The 18,600-nt window shown below is 54.1% G+C and overlaps 2 protein-coding genes across 2 annotated transcripts in view; one reads left to right on the forward strand and one right to left on the reverse strand.

Annotated features, from left to right (window-relative positions):
• The window catches only part of LOC118698438 (kelch domain-containing protein 10-like), a 15,210-nt gene extending 12,815 nt beyond the window's left edge, over positions 1-2,395 (forward strand). The window contains exon 7 of the mRNA XM_036401733.2: positions 2,234-2,395. Coding sequence (XP_036257626.2) covers positions 2,234-2,395 — 162 coding nt within the window. The remainder of the gene's footprint in view (positions 1-2,233) is intronic.
• Positions 2,396-2,487: 92 nt separating this feature from the next.
• ZC3HC1 (zinc finger C3HC-type containing 1) lies at positions 2,488-18,471 on the reverse strand. Its single transcript, XM_036401460.2, is given in 11 exon segments — positions 2,488-2,944; positions 4,635-4,844; positions 4,990-5,102; positions 5,105-5,195; positions 6,147-6,366; positions 8,049-8,209; positions 9,459-9,586; positions 10,607-10,690; positions 13,757-13,907; positions 15,084-15,195; positions 18,220-18,471. Coding segments are annotated over 11 exon segments (1,476 nt in total). The 5' UTR covers positions 18,357-18,471; the 3' UTR covers positions 2,488-2,875.
• Positions 18,472-18,600: the final 129 nt, after the last annotated feature.

Below are 18,600 nucleotides of genomic sequence, written 5' to 3' on the forward strand. Positions count from 1 at the left end.
GGGTGGAATGATGGATGGGCCGCGGGTTCGAGGGCCCGCTGGGGCCGCAAGCTCCAGTTCCTCCCTTTCCAAGGTCTCCCGAATTCCCCACGGCTCCCAGTATTCCCCATGGATTCTGACACTCCTCTCATTCCCCAGTTTCCATTTTGCCCGTTCCCATATGGCCAAGGAGCCACCTGATAAAATACAGGGTGGCCTATGTCAGGGCCTTGCAATTCCCCATGGCTCCCCCATTTCCAATGTTTTTCCACAATTCCCCATGGCTCCCTCTGTTCCCAGCATCTCCCTTGTTCCCATGGATTCTGACACCCCCTTTTTCCTCTATTTCCTGTCCTGTCCTTCCCCAAGGGGCTCAGGGAACCACCCCACAGAATATGGGGTTTGCCCATACAGAATATGGGGTTTGGTTTGGCCATCCAGAATATGGGGTTTGCCCACACAGCATATGGGGTTTGCCCATCCAAAATATGGGGTTTACCCATCCAGCATATGGGGTTTGCCTGTAGAGAATATGGGATTTGCCCATATAGCATATGGTTTGCCCATCCAGCATATGGGGTTTGCCCATGCAGCATATGGGTTTGCCCATGCAGCATATGGGGTTTGCCCATATGGAATATGGGGTTTGCCATCCCGAATATGGAGTTTGCCCATCCAGAATATGGAGTTTGCCCATCCAGAATCTGGGGTTTGCCCACCCAGAATATGGGTTTACCCATGGCAATCCCATTCAATCCAGGCAGGAATGTGGCAGCTGGCCAGGCCCCACAGCAGGAGTCATCACTCCGGATTTCCGCTGGGACATCACCAGAGCATTTCCCTGTGCCTCAGTTTCCCCAGCCGGATGATGACAGCACCAATGGGTGTCTCCCGAACTGCTGGGATTCCTGACGGTGTGGAACCTCCCCACCCCACATTCCTGACCCCGGCATCACCCCATAAATCTGCCCTGGTGCTTCCTCCCCCTGTGGGGAGGAGACACAGCCAAAGAATCCCAAAAAAGCTCCTCCATTTAATGCCCCAACATGCCCCGAGTTTGGCAGGGGCAGGAAGGTGACACCACCTGGGGGGGACTCAAATCCACACCCCACATTCCAGGGGGGAATTTGGCAGGGGAACAGGGTTCTGTTTGAGCAGAGCAGCTGGAAAACTTGGGATAAAGGATCCTGTATTTCCCAGACCACAAGGAAAAAAACAAGGATTTTACCATCATTTCTTGGAATGCTTCCATTCCATCTGTGAAACAGCAGCTTTGAAACACCAGGGATTATTCCAGGATGTCAGGGACTACAGCAGCACCCTGCTCCTTTTTGGAACACCTCAAGGCCACTCTTAGAGCACCCAAACCTTGGAATGGTTTGGGAAAATTCCTGAGGGAATTTTGGGGATCCTCTGAGCACTCCTCAGTCTGGAAATGAGGATGGAGGGGTTGTGGCTGGGCTTTCCCACCCTGGGATGGGAATATCATCCTCCCTGGACCGGGTGCATCCCATGATTTGTGGGGTGGTTCCCTGATCAGAGATGAGGGGGAGCCAGGAGAATCCATGGATAGGGAATGTAGGGAATAGAGGGAGCCAAAGGGAACTGCTGGAAACCACTGGAAATGGGGAAAGCAGAGTTCCAGGGAGATCTAAGGAATGGGGAAAGCTTGGGGGGCAGTTGGGGGATCTGTAGGTCCAGGCAGCTGGAAAAGGGGCTCTTCCCTGCCCATCCTTGTCCCTCTGGATTGGGGGTATCCCCATTTCCACCCCAACTCCCAGCCCAGCAGGGCCATGGGTGCAGCAGCCCCTCATTAGGGCCCCTAATTAGGGAAAGGAAGGGAACCCACCCAAATCCAGACCCTGCTGCTTCCCATGGGATCCCAAAACGGTGGATGCCAGGAGAAGCCCCCAGGTGGGGGCACAGGTGCACCCCCAAGCTTTGGGGTACAGGGAGAGCCAGGATCAGCCCTGACCAAGGCAGGCACTGCATTCCCAAGCACAGGGCAGCCAAATCCCAAAATCCATCCAAGGCCATGAGACAGGTGAAACCTCAGAGATGGGGCTGGGAAAATGGAGACAGGAGATCCTTTCCTCAAAAAAAAACCCCCAAAAGGAATGACAGATCCCTGTGCCTCCACCCACAGCACAGACCAGAGGGAGGAGATCCAACTGTGCCAGGTTGTCTGTGGAATCCCAGCCCTTCCCAAAGCCCTTTCCCCAATAACCTCAAGGATGGAGATGACACCATTCCCTTCCCAGCAGCCCAAACTCATTTCTTCCCAGGTTTTGGGAATCCCACCCTCCAACCAGAGGGATTCATCACCCCAAACTGGCCAACAGCAGAGGGACAGGGATTGAGGCAATGGAAAAACAAAATGTGGAGTGGGATGCACAGGGAGGCAGCGGGATGTTGATCCCAGAAGGACAAGAACCCTGAGGGATACAGGAACCACACCAGGTCCTGACCTCCTCCTGCCCTGGGAAAAAGCACCACACCAGCAGGAAGGAAAAAGAAAAAAAACAACAAAAATGAAATGTTTATTCCCACCTGGCGTCACTTCCTGGGGAGGTGCCAATGTCCCCTTGTCACCCCACGGGCCCACAGCACATCCCAGCCCCAGGCAGCCCTCGCAGGGAGGGAGGGACAGACACAGCAGCAGTTTGTGAAGGCTCCAGCAGGGCAGGCAGGGAGGGGATCCCAGCGTGGCTGGAGCTGCCTCGGGACACGGAGCTGCCCAGGAGCCACCAGAGCTGTGGGTGTGTCCCCCGTGGGTGTGTCCCCTGTGGGCGTGTCCCCTGTGGGTGTGTCCCTCTATGGGTGTGTCCCCTGTGGGTGTGTCCCCTGTGGGTGTGTCCCCTGTGGGTGTGTCCCCCTGTGGCTGTGTCCCCAGGGCTCAGGAGGAATTCATGCTCTCCCACTGGCGGAAAATGCGGAACACCTTGCAGGACTTCTCCGAGAGGCTCTGGAAAAGATGGGAACAGAGCAACAACAGCCACGGGTCAAGGCACTGGAGCAGGAGCTGCCATTGGCAAAGGGCACGAGGGGAAACTGCAGCAAAAACCACCCAAAATATCCCAGCTGGCTGCCAGGACAGCACTTGGCTCCTCATCTTCATGATCCCAGTTTGCCAGCAGAGAGGAGAACAAGGAGACTACGAGCAAGAAGCAGGAAGGGACCCCAAAAAGCAGAAAGGGACCCCAAAAAGCAGGAAGGGGCTCCATAAAGTAGGAAAGGACCCCAAAAGGCAGGAATGGAACCCAAAAAATATGAAGGGACCCCAAAAAGCAGGAAGGGACTCCATAAAACAGGAAGGGACTCCATAAAACAGAAAAAACAGGAAAGGACTCCAAAAAGCAGGAAGGGACCCCAAAAAGAAGGAATGGAACCCCAAAAGGCAGGAAGGGAACCTAAAAAGCAAGAAGGGGCTCCAAAAAAGCAGGAAGGGACCCAAAAAAGCAGAAAGGGAATCCAAAAAGCAAGAAAGGAACCCAAAAAGCGGGAAGGGAACCCAAAAAGCGGGAAAGGATCCCAAAAAGCAGGAATGGACTCCATAAAACAGGAAAGGACCCCAAAAGGCATGAAAGGAGCCCAAAAGCAGAGAGGGACCCCAAAAAGCAGGAAGGGAACCCAAAAAGCAGGAAGGGACCCCAAAAAGCAGGAAAGGATCCCAAAAAGCAGGAAAGGAGCCCAAAAAGCAGGAAAGGAGCCCAAAAAGCAGGAAAGGATCCCAAAAAGCAGGAAAGGAGCCCAAAAAGCAGAAAGTTTTCCATAAAACAGGAAAGGACCCCAAAAGGCATGAAAGGAGCCCAAAAGGCAGGAAGGGAACCCAAAAAAGCAGGAAAGGACTCCAAAATGCAGGAAATTATCCCAAAAAGCAGGAAAGGATGCCAAAATGGAGGAAGGGACCCCAAAAAGTAAGAAGGGAACCCAAAAAGCAGGAAGGGACCCCAAAAAGCAGGAAAGGATCCCAAAAAGCAGGAAAGGATCCCAAAAAGCAGGAAGAGACTCCAACCATCCCCTGTTCCAGCTGGGTCTGGTGCCTCTGACTTGTGACTGGCCCTGCTGGACCATCTGGAGCTTTCCTGGCACATGGCAGAACCACAGAGTCATGGAATGGTTTGGGATGGAAGGGACCCTAAAGATGAACCAGTTTTAAGCCCCTGCTGTGGGCAGGGACACCCCTAGGAGGGACCTGTTGGGGACACAAATCCCACGAAAGTGCCAGGACAAATGCTGAAGGGGGAATGCTCCACCTGAGCTCCAAGAGAGGCAGGAAGGAGCTGGCAGGAGGAATCCAAGTGGATCAAGAGATCCAGGGAGGCAGCAGCTGCTCCACAGCCACATGGGGAGGGAGTTGTGGCCTCAGCAAAGCTGGCACCCCAAGAGCCTGGAGCCAGGAGCTGGGATGGCTGCAGAGAGGAGCTCTGGGGACACTCTGGGGGAATGAAACCAGATCTTGGGCAGCACTGTTATTTATAGCAGCCCTGGGGCAGCTCCAGCACAGCCCAGCCTTGGATGGAGCCTGCCTGTGGGAATGCCAGGGCTCACGCTCTGCAGCTTGGTCCTTGTCACCTGGCTGGGATTGATCCCACCCAAAGCCCACCCATCCCAAATTTTTGCTGCCTGGACAAGTTGGGATACCCCAGACTCACCACTGGCTCCGTTTCGGGCACTGTGTCACATTTCTGGATGCCAAGGAGCCTCTTCAGCACCACCTCCCAGCCTGGCTCGGCCTTCCCAGGCTCCTTGTCTGTCTGGGATGCAGCGTCCTCCAGGGATTCCTGTCCCTCCCCAGTGCTGACCCAGGGACACCAATCACGGTGCTGAGAGCTGGGGTGAAAGAAGCTCCTCAAGGAAGCGTCCTGGGAAGCGAGGTGGTGGCAGAGAAGGGACACAACAACGGCATGCTTAGAGACACCAAGAAACCCTCTTTGTGCCCAAAGCCCTGAGCAGGGGCTGGCAACACTAATCCCTGGATGGGGGGAGCCCCCTGGCAGGGTCACTCACCGAGCTGCTGGAGGAGCAGAGCCGCGCGCGCTTGGCCCTGCGCACGGGGCTGGATGGCACCTCCATGGTGTCCCCCTGCCCCATGCTCCGGGTCACGGGGCGGCTCCTCAGGGCGGGCTGCTCACATCCAGCTCCCCCCTGTCCATGGAGCTGGGGGAGTCCCAGCCCCGGGGCCGGGCCAGGGCTGGGGACGGGCTCTTCTCGTGCTGCTGGGGGAAAACGGCGTCATGGAGCTCCTCTGCTCACCTTGTCCAGCTCCAACCCTCCTCAGCCCCCACAGGAGCCCTTCCCACCACAGATGTGTCCACTGGATGTGGGTGAGGGATCTGGAGCTCCTGGGGCTGGCCAAGTGTCCCTGCCCTGCCAGAGGGGGATGAGGGATGTCCATTGGATGTGGGTGAGGGATCTGAAGCACCTGGAGCTGCCAAGTGTCCCTGCCCTGCCCAGAGAGGGATGAAGGATGTCCATTGGATGTGGGTGAGGGATCTGGAGCTCCTGGGGCTGGCCAAGTGTCCCTGTCCAGAGAGGGATGAGGGATGTCCATAGGACATGGATGAGGGATCTGGAGCACCTGGAGCTGCCAAGTGTCCCTGCCCTGCCCAGAGGGGGATGAGGGATGTCCATTGGATGTGGGTGAGGGATTTGGAGCTCACTTCTCACCAAGGGGCCTTGTCCAGCTCCAATCCTCCTCAGGGACCCCAGAGGAGCCCTTCCTAGCACATGGAGTGTCCCTTGGATGTGGGTGAGGGATCTGGAGCTCCTGGAGCTGGCCAAGTGTCCCTGCCCTGCCCAGAGAGGGATGAAGGATGTCCATAGGACATGGATGAGGGATCTGGAGCTCCTGGAGCTGGCCAAGTGTCCCTGCCCTGCCCAGAGAGGGATGAAGGATGTCCATAGGACATGGATGAGGGATCTGGAGCTCCTGGAGCTGGCCAAGTGTCCCTGCCCTGCCCAGAGAGGGATGAGGGATGTCCATTGGATGTGGGTGAGGGATTTGGAGCTCCTCTGCTCACCAAGGGGCCTTGTCCAACCCCAATCCTCCTCAGGCACCCCACAGGAGCCCTTCCCAGCACACGGATGTGTCCCTTGGATGTGGGTGAGGGATCTGGAGCTCCTGGAGCTGCCAGGTGTCCCTGCCCAGAGCCCCCAGGATGTACCTGCTCGGATGCTGGGTCCTGGCTCCGTGTCAGCATCCTGCGAGGGGAGGTGGGCACGGGCGGGAAGCGCTCGGGAGCAGCCGGGGTGGTGCTGCTGGAGCCACAGGAATCCAGCTCTGGAGCTGCAGCAGATTCCAGCTGGTGGAAGCCCCACAGCCCCACCTTCCTCATGCAGCGGGAGCAGGTGATCACCGCGAGGTTCATGGAGCCCGAGGCAGCGCTGCAGGGACAGAGCCAAGTCATGGGATCCTCACGGGATCCTCACGGGATCCTTGTGGAATCCTCATGGGATCCTCACGGGATCCTCACGGGATCCTTGTGGAATCCTCATGGGATCCTCACAGGATCCTCACGGGATCCTCACAGGATCCTCACGGGATCCTTGTGGAATCCTCACAGGATCCTCACAGGATCCTCACGGGATCCTCACGGGATCCTCACGGGATCCTTGTGGAATCCTCACGGGATCCTCATGGGATCTTCATGAGAGCCTCATGGAACCGTCATGGAATCCTCATGGCATCCTCATGGGATCCTCGTGGAATCCTCATGGGATCCTCATGAAACCCTCATGGCATCCTCAAAGGATCCTCATGGAACCCTCATGGGATCCTCATGGAATCCTCACAGAATCCTCATGGGAATCCTTGTGGGATCCTCATAGGGTCATCATGGAACCCTCATAGGATCCTCATGGGATCCTCACAGAATCCTCATGGGAATCCTCATGGGATCCTCATGGGATCATCAAGGAATCCTCGTGGGATTCTCCTGGGATCCTTATGGGATCCTCACAGGACTCTCATGGGATCCTCATAGGGTCCTCATGGGAATCCTCATGGGATCCTCATAGGAACTGCATGGGATCCTCATGGGATCCTCACAGAATCCTCATGGGATCCTCATGGGGTCCTCATGGGATCATCAAGGAATCTTCGTGGGATCCTCATGGGATCCTCACGGGATCCTCACAGGACTCTCATGCGATCCTCATGGGATCCTCACAGAATCCTCATGGGATCCTCATGGGGTCCTCATGGGATCATCAAGGAATCTTCGTGGGATCCTCATGGGATCCTCATGGGATCCTCACGGGATCCTCACAGGACTCTCATGCGATCCTCATGGGATCTTCATGGATCCTCATAGGAACCTCATGGGATCCTTGTGGAATCCTCATGGCATTCTCATGGAACCCTCATAGGATCCTCATGGGATCCTCATGGGATCCACATGGGATCCTCATGAAATCTTCATGAGACCCTTGTGGGATCCTCATGGAATTCTCATGGGATCCTCATGGGATCACAGGATGGGTTGAAAGGGATCTTAAAGCTCATCTCATTCCAGTCCCTCATGGGCAGGGACACCTCCCACTACCCCAGGCTGCTCCAAACCCCATCCAACCCGGCCTTGGGCACTTCCAGGGTTGGGGAAAGGCAGGAGAGGCGCTCAGGGATAAGCCTGGGCTTGGAAAAGTCAGGGAAATGAGTCCATTAAATCCCATTTATGACGTTGATTGAAACTGGCCCAGTTGTGTTTTGCCTTGCCAGGAAGCAGGAACAGAAGGGGAAAAGAGGGGGAAAAAAGGGGTAAAATAAGGGAAGCAGGAATGTAGTGGAAAAGTGGGGAAATGGTTAAATAAGGGAAGCAGGATTCTAGTGAAAAAAGAGGGAAAATAAGGAAAATAGTGACACAAAGGAAGCAAAAAAAAAAAAGGGGAAAATGGGAAAATACAATCAGGTAGGCAGAAGCATGGTGAAAAAGAGGGAAAACAGTGAAAAAAGGGACAGTGAGCATTCCACAGGAGGAACATTCCCCATCCCTCCAGCCCCCAAGAGCTTTCATGGCCAGCCCAGAGTGTGAGGGACACTCCAGGCCCAGCCCTGCAGCCCTGCCCACCTGCAGGTCCAGCCACACAGCGCCAGGATGCAGGCAGGAACGTGCACCTGCAGGATTTCCGTGGAAAACTTCCCGGGAGGCTTCTCTCCCTCTGTGCCTTTGTGCTCCAGCTCCTCCCCAATGAGCTGGAGGAGCCGAGTGATCCTTTCCTCTGTCAGGGACTGCAGAGCACAGGGATAAAAGGCACTGGTTTCACTCCCAAATCCTGTCCCACATGGAGAACGACCCCTTTTGTACCCCCAGCTCTGGGAACAGGGAAAAGGCACTCAGAGCACTGCTCCCTGCCCCTGGCTCCCCATTCCATGCAATGTGCCCGGGCCCCAGCTGCTCCCGAGGAGGAGCAGGTCCCACTCCTGCTGAGCCTTGCTGAGCTCAGCCAGCCCTAAAGCACCCCTGGGTTGTGGAATCCTCATGGGATCCTCGTGGGATCCTCGTGGGATGCTGATCTTGAGTGACCCAAAAGGAAAGGCTCAGTATTCCCACACGGCAGCAGGAATGTGCCCCCTGTTCACTCCCAGGGCGATCGCAGCCAGGAGAATTGAGAAGTGGGGATGGCACTGCCTTGTGGGATAATAGATTCATTCATTAAGGCACTCAGAGCACTGCTCCCTGCCCCTGGCTCCCCGTTCCATGCAATGTGCCCAGGCCCCAGCTGCTCCCTGAGGAGGAGCAGGTCCCGCTCCTGCCGTGCCTTTGGTGCTTTCCCAGCTCAGCCAGCCCTGAACCACCCCTGGGCTGTGCTGAATGGATGAAGATTCCCTGGATCCCACACAGCTCCTGGCTGCCCAGAGCCATCTGTTCCCTGGCAAAGGAGTGTCCAACCGGCCAGACTTGGCTGCAGCAGAGCAGGGCCATGACAGGTCCCTGCAGGGTGACGATTCCACACTTGTTCCTGGCTCTTCCTGCTTTTCCCTCCTCCCTCCTCGGGCTCCTTCACCTTCCCAGATCTCTGCCCGTACCTGAGGTTCAGGGTGGCAGCCCCTGGCATCCCAAATTCCTGTCTCCAGACATCCCAGCTAAAGGAGTGATCTGTGGGCTGCCCCTCCTCACGGAGTGCTGGAGCTCCCAAAGGAGTGTGTGGGATCCCAAATCCCCTCTCCCAGGCACCACAGAGCAGCCTGGACACTGGGAAAGGTCCAGACTGGGAACCAGACACACTTCCCAGCTGATGAGCCATTCCAAACTCCTCTTTACACGTTTCCATGGTGGAACCACCACATGGGGAATGTCCAAGGGGAAAAACAAAGTGGGAGCAGATCCCTCACACACACACACACACACAGACAGAGGCTGAAATTCCTGATTTTGGGTGGGCCCAGGCTCGTCCCTAGAGCCTGGAATGCTGCAAATTTTGGCAGCAGGAGTGAACTCACCATGTTCTTCAGGTCTTGGGAGCAGGAGGGAACTCACCATGTTTTTCAGGTCTTCTGGTCTGAGGGAGGGCAGCTGCAGCTCCAGCTGACACAGGCTCTGGAAGCGATCCAGGAAATCCTGGAGAAGAACTCTGGGCTCATCCACCAGGAGCCTGGCAAAGCGATCTGGGGAGGGCAAAGCTGTGCTCAGCATTCCCAGCCCTCCTCATCCCACAGGGAATGGCAGGAGCCCAGCCAGGCTCTCCAGGTAAATGCAGTGATGGGATAAGAGGGAGTGACCTTAAGCTGAAGGAGGAAAAGCTTAGGTGGGATCTTGGCAATGGGGAATTCCTGGCTGGGCTGGGATTGCCAGAGCAGCTGGGGCTGCCCCTGCATCCCTGGAATGTCCAAGGAAGGATTGGAGCAGCCTGAGATGGTGGGATTGGAATGGGATGGACATTAAGGTCCCTTCCCACCCAAACTGCTCTGGGATTCTGGGATTTGGGACACTCAGAATCCATCCCGAGGGATTTTTATGGAAGTTGGGGATGGAAAAGGGAAGGGAGACCCTTCCTGGAGTCCTGAGGTTCCCAGTGAAGCCCCCGGATCCCAAAATCCCTTCCTAGAGAGGAGTCGGGGTGGGGATGGATCCAATCCCAGGCTGGGAGAGCTGGGAATGGAGGGAATTCCCTGGAGAGGGAGACTGGGCTGGGATTTTGGGAAGGGATTCCCAGAGCAGCTGGGGCTGCCCCTGATCCCTGCAATGTCCAAGGCCAGGCTGGATGGGGTCTGGAACAACCTGGGACAGTGGGAGGTGTCCCTGGAGTGGCACTGGAAGGGCTTTCATGTCCCTTCCAACCCCAACAATTCCATGATTCTTTTCCTGGCTTTTAAAGGAAAAGCTCAGCACAGTTTTCCCTTCTCAGCATTCCCAAGCAGCACAGCTCCCAAGACAGGATCTATCCCTCTCTGAGCATTCCATGACACCAAACTTCCCCTGTCCCCTCCCAGGTACAACCCCAAAGCAATTTAAGTGCTCCAGAGGCACCCAAAGGTCAGGAAAAGCTGGATCCAGCCCTGGGGCTTCCATCTGCTGCTTTCCTGTTGTATTCCATCATTCCCACAGGGAAGAGCAGAGTGTGATGGCAGGAACAACAATGGAAAGGGGAAAAAAATGGGAATAATGCAGGAATCTGGGGCACCCACCTGGGCAGGGGCTGTCTGGCCAGAAGCAGAACTTCTCGTGGGCAGTGCTCAGGGCCTTCCTGAGCTCCTCACAGCGCTCCTTGTCTGCAGGGAGAAACTCAGGGATATTCCCCTGCACTGCCACCTGCTCAGGGAATGGCCAGGAAAACCAGGCCAGCTGGTGGCAGAGTTCCCTGGGATGCTTTCCCAGGATTTCCCAGGATGCTGCCCGAGGCTGGAGGCTGCACAGCCTGAAGCTTCACCTCAGACTGTTCATATAATTTTAATAATAATTTTAAAATTATATATTCTCAAAAACAAAAAAGTGTCCTGATTTAAAAAAATAAGTTTTTTTTAAATACTGTAGTCAAAGCAATAAGTACTCAAATTTAAATATTAACACCTAATATAACCACTACTGGGTGCTGAGAATTCTAAACTCTGTGTTCAGAACTCTGAGAATTCTAAACTCTCTCAGCACACTAAGTTTAAAATTCTCAGCATCCAGGATTCCAACCTCAGACTCCGCCCTGTTCCCAGCAAGAGGAATTCCAGGCTCCCTCAGGCAGCCCCAGAACAGCAAATGTCACCTCAGCAGTTCCACCTGCCCAAAGCCAAAATCCCTCCCATTCCCAGGCACAGGGGAGCCTGTGGAAAAGCAGCCCAAGCCAACCCCGGGCACAAAACCTGCTGGATCCTGCCAGTTTCTCCTCCTGGGATGCTGCCAACCCCTGGCTGAGCTGATCCCTCCACCCCAACTGTAGGAGCCAAATCCCAGCCATGTCTGGAAATCAAACTTCCCCAAAAACCCCCCCCAAAAAATTCTGACATTTCATTTCACTTACACTTTCAGAATAAAAAAAAAAAAAAATTCTTTTTCAATTTGTTTTTCAATGCCTCCTTCCCAATCTTTGATTAGTTTGGATTTCCCTAACCTGGTGTGATTTCCAATGGAATAATTAGGCCAAGGTTTATTTAACAGAGATAATCTGAATAAATAGGGAATGTTGATCTTGAGTGACCAAAAGGAAAGGCTCAGTATTCCCACATGGCAGCACCTGGCAGGCAGCAGGAATGTGCTCCCTGTCCACTTCCAGGGCAATTGCAGCCAGGAAAATTGAGAAGTGGGGATGGCACTGCCTTGTGGGATAATAAGGAGTTCATTAATTAAATCTCACAATGGAATTTCTGCCTGAATGGCTTTGGTGAGCAGCAACCACCGATCAATTTTTCCATGCTGGAAAAATTCAGTGGAGGATCAGGGAAGCAGATCCAGGAATTGGGAAAGAAAAGAGAATTTTTAAAAGGATTTTCAGATCCTTAAATGCATCCAGAGGGCAATGAGGCTGGAGAAATGGCTGGAAAACCTGGAAAGAGGCTGAGAGCCTTGGGATTGTTTGGAGAAAAGGAGGATGAGGGGTGAACTCTGCACCTTCTGGGGGAGGGAATGCTGAGCTCTTCTCCCTGGAATTTGTGGCAGGACTGGCATGGAATTCCAGCATGGGAATGGCTCAGAGCTGCACCAGCGCAGGCTCAGGCTCAACAGGAGGAACCATTTCTGTACCAGGCTGATCCAGCTCTGGAACAGTCCAAGAGGTGATCAGTGCCCCAAGCCTGGAAGTGTTCCAGACGGTTTTGGATCATTCCCTTGGGTCTGATTTGAGCTCTGGAACCTCACTGGGGTTTTCCAGTCCTTAAAGGATGGGTGCAAAGAGGATGGAGGGTCTCCTTTCCATGGAGAGGACAAGGAGCAGTGGGGACAGGGTGTGTGGGAGAGGGTCTATCCCAGCATAAAAAAGACATTTTTTACAGTGAGAATTTCATCATTCCCTGGAACCACTGTGCCATGGAACCATCACTCCCTGAGATCATCATTCCCTGGGACCACCATTCCTTGGAACCAGCATTCCCTGAGACCATCATTCTTTGGGACCATCACTCCCTGAAACCTCCATCCCTAAGGAATATCATTCCCTGGGAGCATCATTCCCAGAAAACATAATTCCTTGGAATCATCATTCCCTGAGATCATCATTCTTTGGAACCATCACTCCCTGAAACCTCTATTCCTAAAAAATATCATTCCCTGGGAGCATCATTCCTTAGGACCTCATTCCTGGCACCATCATTCCCTGGAACTGCCATTCCTTGGAATCATCATTTCCTGAGACCATCATTCCTTAGAACAATCATTCCCTGAACCTATAATTCCTTGGAATCATCATTTCCTGGGTTCATAATTCCCTGAAACCATCATTCCCTGGGACCATCATTCCCAGAAAACATAATTCCTTGGAACCACCACTCCCTGAGATCATCATTCCCTGGGACCATCATTCCCTGAAACCATAATTCCTTACAATCATCATTCCCTGGGACCACCATTCCTTGGAACCACCATTCCCTGGGACCACCATTCTTTGGAACCACCATTCCTTGGAACCACCATTCCTTGGAACCACCATTCCTTGGAACCACCATTCCCTGGGACATCATTCCCTGGGACCACCATTCTTTGGAACCACCATTCCTTGGAACCACCATTCCCTGGGACCACCATTCCTTGGAACCACCATTCCCTGGGACCACCATTCCTTGGAACCACCATTCCCTGAGACCACCATTCCCTGGGACATCATTCCTTGGAACCACCATTCCCTGGGACCACCATTCCTTGGAACCACCATTCCCTGGGACCACCATTCCTTGGAACCACCATTCCCTGAGACCACCATTCCTTGGAACCACCATTCCCTGGGACATCATTCCTTGGAACCACCATTCCCTGGGACCACCATTCCTTGGAACCACCATTCCCTGGGACCATCACTCCTTAGGACAATCATTCCCTGAAGCCATAATTCTCATCATTCTTTGGAACCAGCATTCCCTGGGACCACCATTCCCAGGAACCACCATTCCCTGGACACCAGCACAGAACAGGAGGAGCTTTAAGACCCCTCCCAACCCAAACTCCCTACAATCCCACGACCTCTCCCAGCTGGAATTCCCAACACAAACCAGGATTTGATTATTCCATCCCCCCAGCTAAACACCACCCATTGGCCTTGAGCCGCTTTCCCAACCTCCCCGCCCCTGGAAGCCGCTGCGCCCCGCGATCCCACGATCCCACAATCCCAAAATCCCAAGCTCTGGGCCGTCCCCACTCACAGTTGCTGAGGTCCAGGGTGAGCTGCAGGCTCATGCACAGGTAGGCCTGGCAGCTGGAGCACCTCAGCATGTCACACTCCACGCTGACCCAGCCGAAACGCGCGCACACCAGCGGGGACAGCGCCGGCGGCTTCCCCGCCCACCGCAGGGGGTCTGCCCGTCAAGGAGAGACAGCAGCAGCATTCCTGGGATTTATGGGATGGGACACGTTCCCAGGCAGGGAGAGCTCAGGGTTTGTGGGGTGGGGGAACATTCCCAGGGAGGGAGAGCTCGGGGTTTGTGGGGGAACATTCCCAGGGAGGGAGAGCTCGGGGTTTGTGGGGGAACATTCCCAGGGAGAGCTCAGGGTTTGTGGGATGGGGGAACATTCCCAGGGAGGGAGAGCTCAGGGTTTGTGGGGGAACATTCCCAGAGAAGGAGAGCTCAGGGTTTATGTAATGGGGGAACATTCCCAGGGAGAGCTCGGGGTTTGTGGGGTGGGGGAACATTCCCAGAGAGGGAGAGCTCGGGGTTTGTGGGGGAACATTCCCAGAGAAGGAGAGCTCGGGGCGGGCTGCAGCTGCCTCAGGAGGGGAGGCACAGGGACAAGGAGCAGGGCAGGAACGCAGGGAGCTGTGCCAGGGGGAGTTTAGGAGAAGGTAGGATTGAGGAAAAGGTTGGATTTAGGAAAAGGCAGGATTTTAGGAAAATGTTAGATTTTAGGAAAAGCTTGGATTATAGGAAAGGTCGGATTTAGGAAAAGGCTGGATTCAGGAAAAGGCTGGATTTTGGGGAAAGCTTGGATTTTAGGAAGAAGCTGAATTTAGGAAAAGGTAGGATTTAGGAAAAGGTAGGATTTAGGAAAAGGCAGGATTTTAGGAAAATGTTAAATTTTAGGAAAAACTTGGATTATAGGAAAAGGTGGGATTTAGGAAAAGGCTGGATTTAAGAAAAGCTTGGATTATAGGAAAAGGCTGGATTTTAGGAGGAGGTTGGATTATAGGAAAGGTTGGGATTTTAGGAAAAGGTTGGATTTTAGGAAGAAGTTGCATTTAGGAAAAGCTTGGAATATAGGAAAAGTTGGGATTTTAGGAAAAGGCTGGATTTTAGGAAAAGGCTGGATTTAGGATGAGCCTGGATTTCAGGAAAAGGCTCTTCCCCAGAGGGTGCTGGGGCACTGAGCATTCCCCAGGGAACGGCCACAGCTCCCAAGCTCCAGGAGCGCTGGGACAGCTCTCAGGGCTGGGAGGAATTTTGGGATATCCCTGCAAGGGCAGGAATTGGCTCAGTGACCCCTCTGGCTCTTCGCCCACAATTCCAGCTGGAATTCCAGCATCCCAAAGGATATGGTGAATGTTTCCACCCTGCTGAAATAGGCCTCCCTGCTGGCAGATTCCAGGGAAAGAGCCTCCAGCTGGGAGGGTCCGTTGGCTCGCTCCGAGCAGCCCGACGTGTCCTTCCTGAAAGGAAGAGCAGCAAGGGAAACTCTGGGGAAGGACGGACATGGCAACAGCCTGGGGCTGGGGAGAGGGGGGAGCTGGAACCAGGCTGGGTTTGGGAAAGGCTGGAGCTGGGAACAGGCTGGGTTAGGGAAAGGCTGGAGCTGGGAAAGGCTGGAGCTGGGAACAGGTTGGGTTTGGGAAAGGCTGCAGTTGGGAACAGGCTGGGGTTGGGAAAGGCTGGAGCTGGGAACAGGCTGGGGTTGGGAAAGGCTGGGGTTAGGGAAAGGCTGGGGTTAAGGACAGGTTGGATTTAGAAAAAGGTTGGGTTTTAGGAACAGGTTGGATTTAGGAAGAGGTTGGGTTTAGGAAGAGGTTGGGTTTTAGGGAGAGGTGGGGTTTTGGGAAAATGTTAGATTTTAGGAAAAGGCTGGATTTAGGAAAAGGCTGGATTTAGGAAAAGGTTGGATTTAGGAAAATGTTGGATTTAGGAAGAGGTTGGATTTAGGAAGAGGTTGGATTTAGGAAAAGGTTGGGTTTTAGGAAAAAGCTGGGTTTAGGAACAGGCTGGATTCAGGAAGAAGTTGGGTTTTAGGAAGAGGTTGGGTTTTAGGAAGAGGTTGGGTTTTAGGAAGAGGTTGGGTTTTAGGAAGAGGTTGGGTTTAGGAACAGGTTGGGTTTAGGAACAGGTTGGATTTAGGAACAGGGTGGATTTAGGAAGAGGTTGGGTTTAGGAAGAGGTTGGGTTTTAGGGAGAGGTTGGGTTTTGGGAAAATGTTAGATTTTAGGAAAAGGCTGGATTTAGGAAAAGGCTGGATTTAGGAAAAGGTTGGGTTTAGGAAAAGGTTGGATTTAGGAAGAGGTTGGATTTAGGAAAAGGTTGGGTTTTAGGAAAAGGCTGGGTTTAGGAACAGGTGGATTTAGGAACAGGGTGGATTTAGGAAGAAGTTGGGTTTTAGGGAGAGATTGGGTTTTGGGAAAATTTTAGATTTTAGGAAAAGGTTGGATTCAGGAAAAGTCTGGGTTTAAGGAAAGGTTTGGTTTAGGAAAAGGCTGGGTTTTAGGATAAGGCTGGATTTCAGGAAAAGGCTGAATTTAGGAAAAGGTTGGATTTTAGAAAAAGGCAGGATTTTGGGAAAAGGTTGGCTTTTAGGAGGAGGCTGGATTTAGAAAAAGGCTAGATTTAGGAAAAGGCTGGATTTCAGGAAAAGACTGGATTTAGGAAAAGGTTGGATTTTGAACAAGGCTGGATTTTAGGGACAGACTGGATTTAGGAAAAGGCTGGCCTTAGGAACAGGTTGAATTTAGGAAAAGGTCGGATTTTAGGAACAGGTTGCATTTGGGAAAGGTTGGGTTTTAGGAAGAGATTGGATTTAGGAAAAGGCTGGATCTTAGGGACAGACTGGATTTCAGGAAAAGGCTGAATTTTGAACAAGGTTGGATTTTAGGAAATGCCTAGATTTTAGGAAAAGGTTGGATTTTAGGAAAAGGCTGGATTTAGGAGAAGGTTGGATTTAAAAAAAAGTTGGATTTTGGAAAAGGCTGGATTTGGGAAATAGCTAGATTTCAGGTAAAGGTTGGATTTAGGAAAAGGCTGAATTTAGGAAAAAATTGGATTTATGAAAAGGCTGAATTTAGAAAAGGTTGGATTTAGGAAAAGGTTGGACTTTAGGGACAGACCGGATTTTAGGAAAAGGCTGAATTTAGGAAAAGGCTGGATTTAGGAAAAGGCTGGATTAGGAAAAGCTAGATTTTTCAGAAAAGGTCGGATTTGGGAAAAGGTTGGATTTTAGGAAAAGGTTGGATTTAGGAGAAGGTTGGATTTAGCAAAAGGCAGGATTTTGGGAAGCTGCTGGATTTTAGGAATAGGATTAGAAACAAAGCACAGAGCACTTTGCAACTCCCCACCCCTCAGGCCTGTCCTGACAAGGATTTTCTCCAGAGCTCCCCATTCCCAGCTTTTCATTAATTCCTAATAAAACAATGAATAAAATTCCAAGGGTGCCTCAAATGTGTCCCCAGTGACAGCTGGGCCAGTGGGATTTGGGACAAGGAGGGGACAGGGCCTTGTTCTGTGAGCCCAGCAGGGGCAGACTGAGGACTGGGATGTCTGGGATGTCCCCAAAACTGCAATGTCACCCCATGGCTGCCTTTGGCCTTCTCCCAATGCCTGAATTCAGCCAAAATTCAGAGAGGGCTGGGACAAGGGAGCCCCTGAGGCACCCCCAAAGCCCAGCCCCCACTGCTCCCAGTGCTTCCCAGTAACCCCTGGGGCTCCCAGTGCCCCACCAAGCTGTGACCACTGTGACCAGGACATGGCCACTTCAGGCCATGGGGACTCCACGGGTCGCTGGCCTGGGCTGCCCTCCCAGTGTCCCCAGTGCCCTCAGTACCCCCAGTACCCTCCCAGTGCCCTCAGTACCCCCCCAGTGCCCTCAGTACCCTCCCAGTGCCCCCCCAGTGTCCCCAGTGCCCTCTCAGTGCCCTCAGTTACCCTCCCAGTAACCCCAGTACCTTCCCAGTGCCCTCAGTATCCTCCCAGTACTCTCCCAGTGTCCCCAATACCCTCCCAGTGCCCTCAGTACCCTCCCAGTGCCCCCAATACCCTCCCAGTACCCCAAGCATCCTCCCAGTACCCTCAGTACCCTCCCAGTGCCCCCAGTACCCTCCCAGTATCCCAGTACCTGTTTCAACTCCTGCCTTCTTGTCCTTCCAGTATTCCCAGTGTCCCCGAGTCCCTTCAGTATTCCCAGCGCCTCCCAGTTCCACCAGTGGTCCCTCCCAGTGCCCCTGAGTCTCTCCAGCATTCCCAGTGCATTCCCGCGCTTTCCTTTCCCGCTCTCCCTCCCCAGTAACAACTCCCAGCACCTCCCAGTCCCCTCCAGCCTCGCTCCCTCCGACTCCAATTCCCCCTCAGGACCCCAAATAACCCCGAGGGGTCCCCGATTCCCTCACGAGTCCCCAGCGCTCCCCTCCCCTCACACGGCCGGGCCTCCCCCCGACTCCCGCCCGGTGCCGGCGAGTCCCGGTGCCGCTGGCCCTCACCCGCCGGGCCCGGGCCCCTCGCTGGCGATGCCGCCGTCGATGAGGTCGCGGATCTGCCGGGGGGTGACGGGGGGCGGCCGCCCTCGGTTTCCCCCGGCCGCGGCCGCCGCCGCTCCCCCGGCGCTGGGCGCCGCCATTTTGGTCCCTCCCTCCTGTCACGGCCCGGGAAACGCGGGCCCCGCACGAATGTTCCGCTCGCGCACGATCGTTCCGCCCGCGCCGCGGGGGTCGCTCATGGCCTCGTGCAAGGCCCGCGCGGCCTCCGGAACCTCGCCGAGGACTCGGGAGGCGCCGGCGACCCCGCGAAAGTCGCCGCAAATGTCCCCGTGGGTGTCCCCGTTGGTGTCCGCGGGAATGTTCCCGCGCCCCCGCGCTCGGCGC

Source organism: Molothrus ater, chromosome 5, assembly GCF_012460135.2.
Source record: "Molothrus ater isolate BHLD 08-10-18 breed brown headed cowbird chromosome 5, BPBGC_Mater_1.1, whole genome shotgun sequence".
Lineage (NCBI taxonomy): Eukaryota > Metazoa > Chordata > Aves > Passeriformes > Icteridae > Molothrus > Molothrus ater.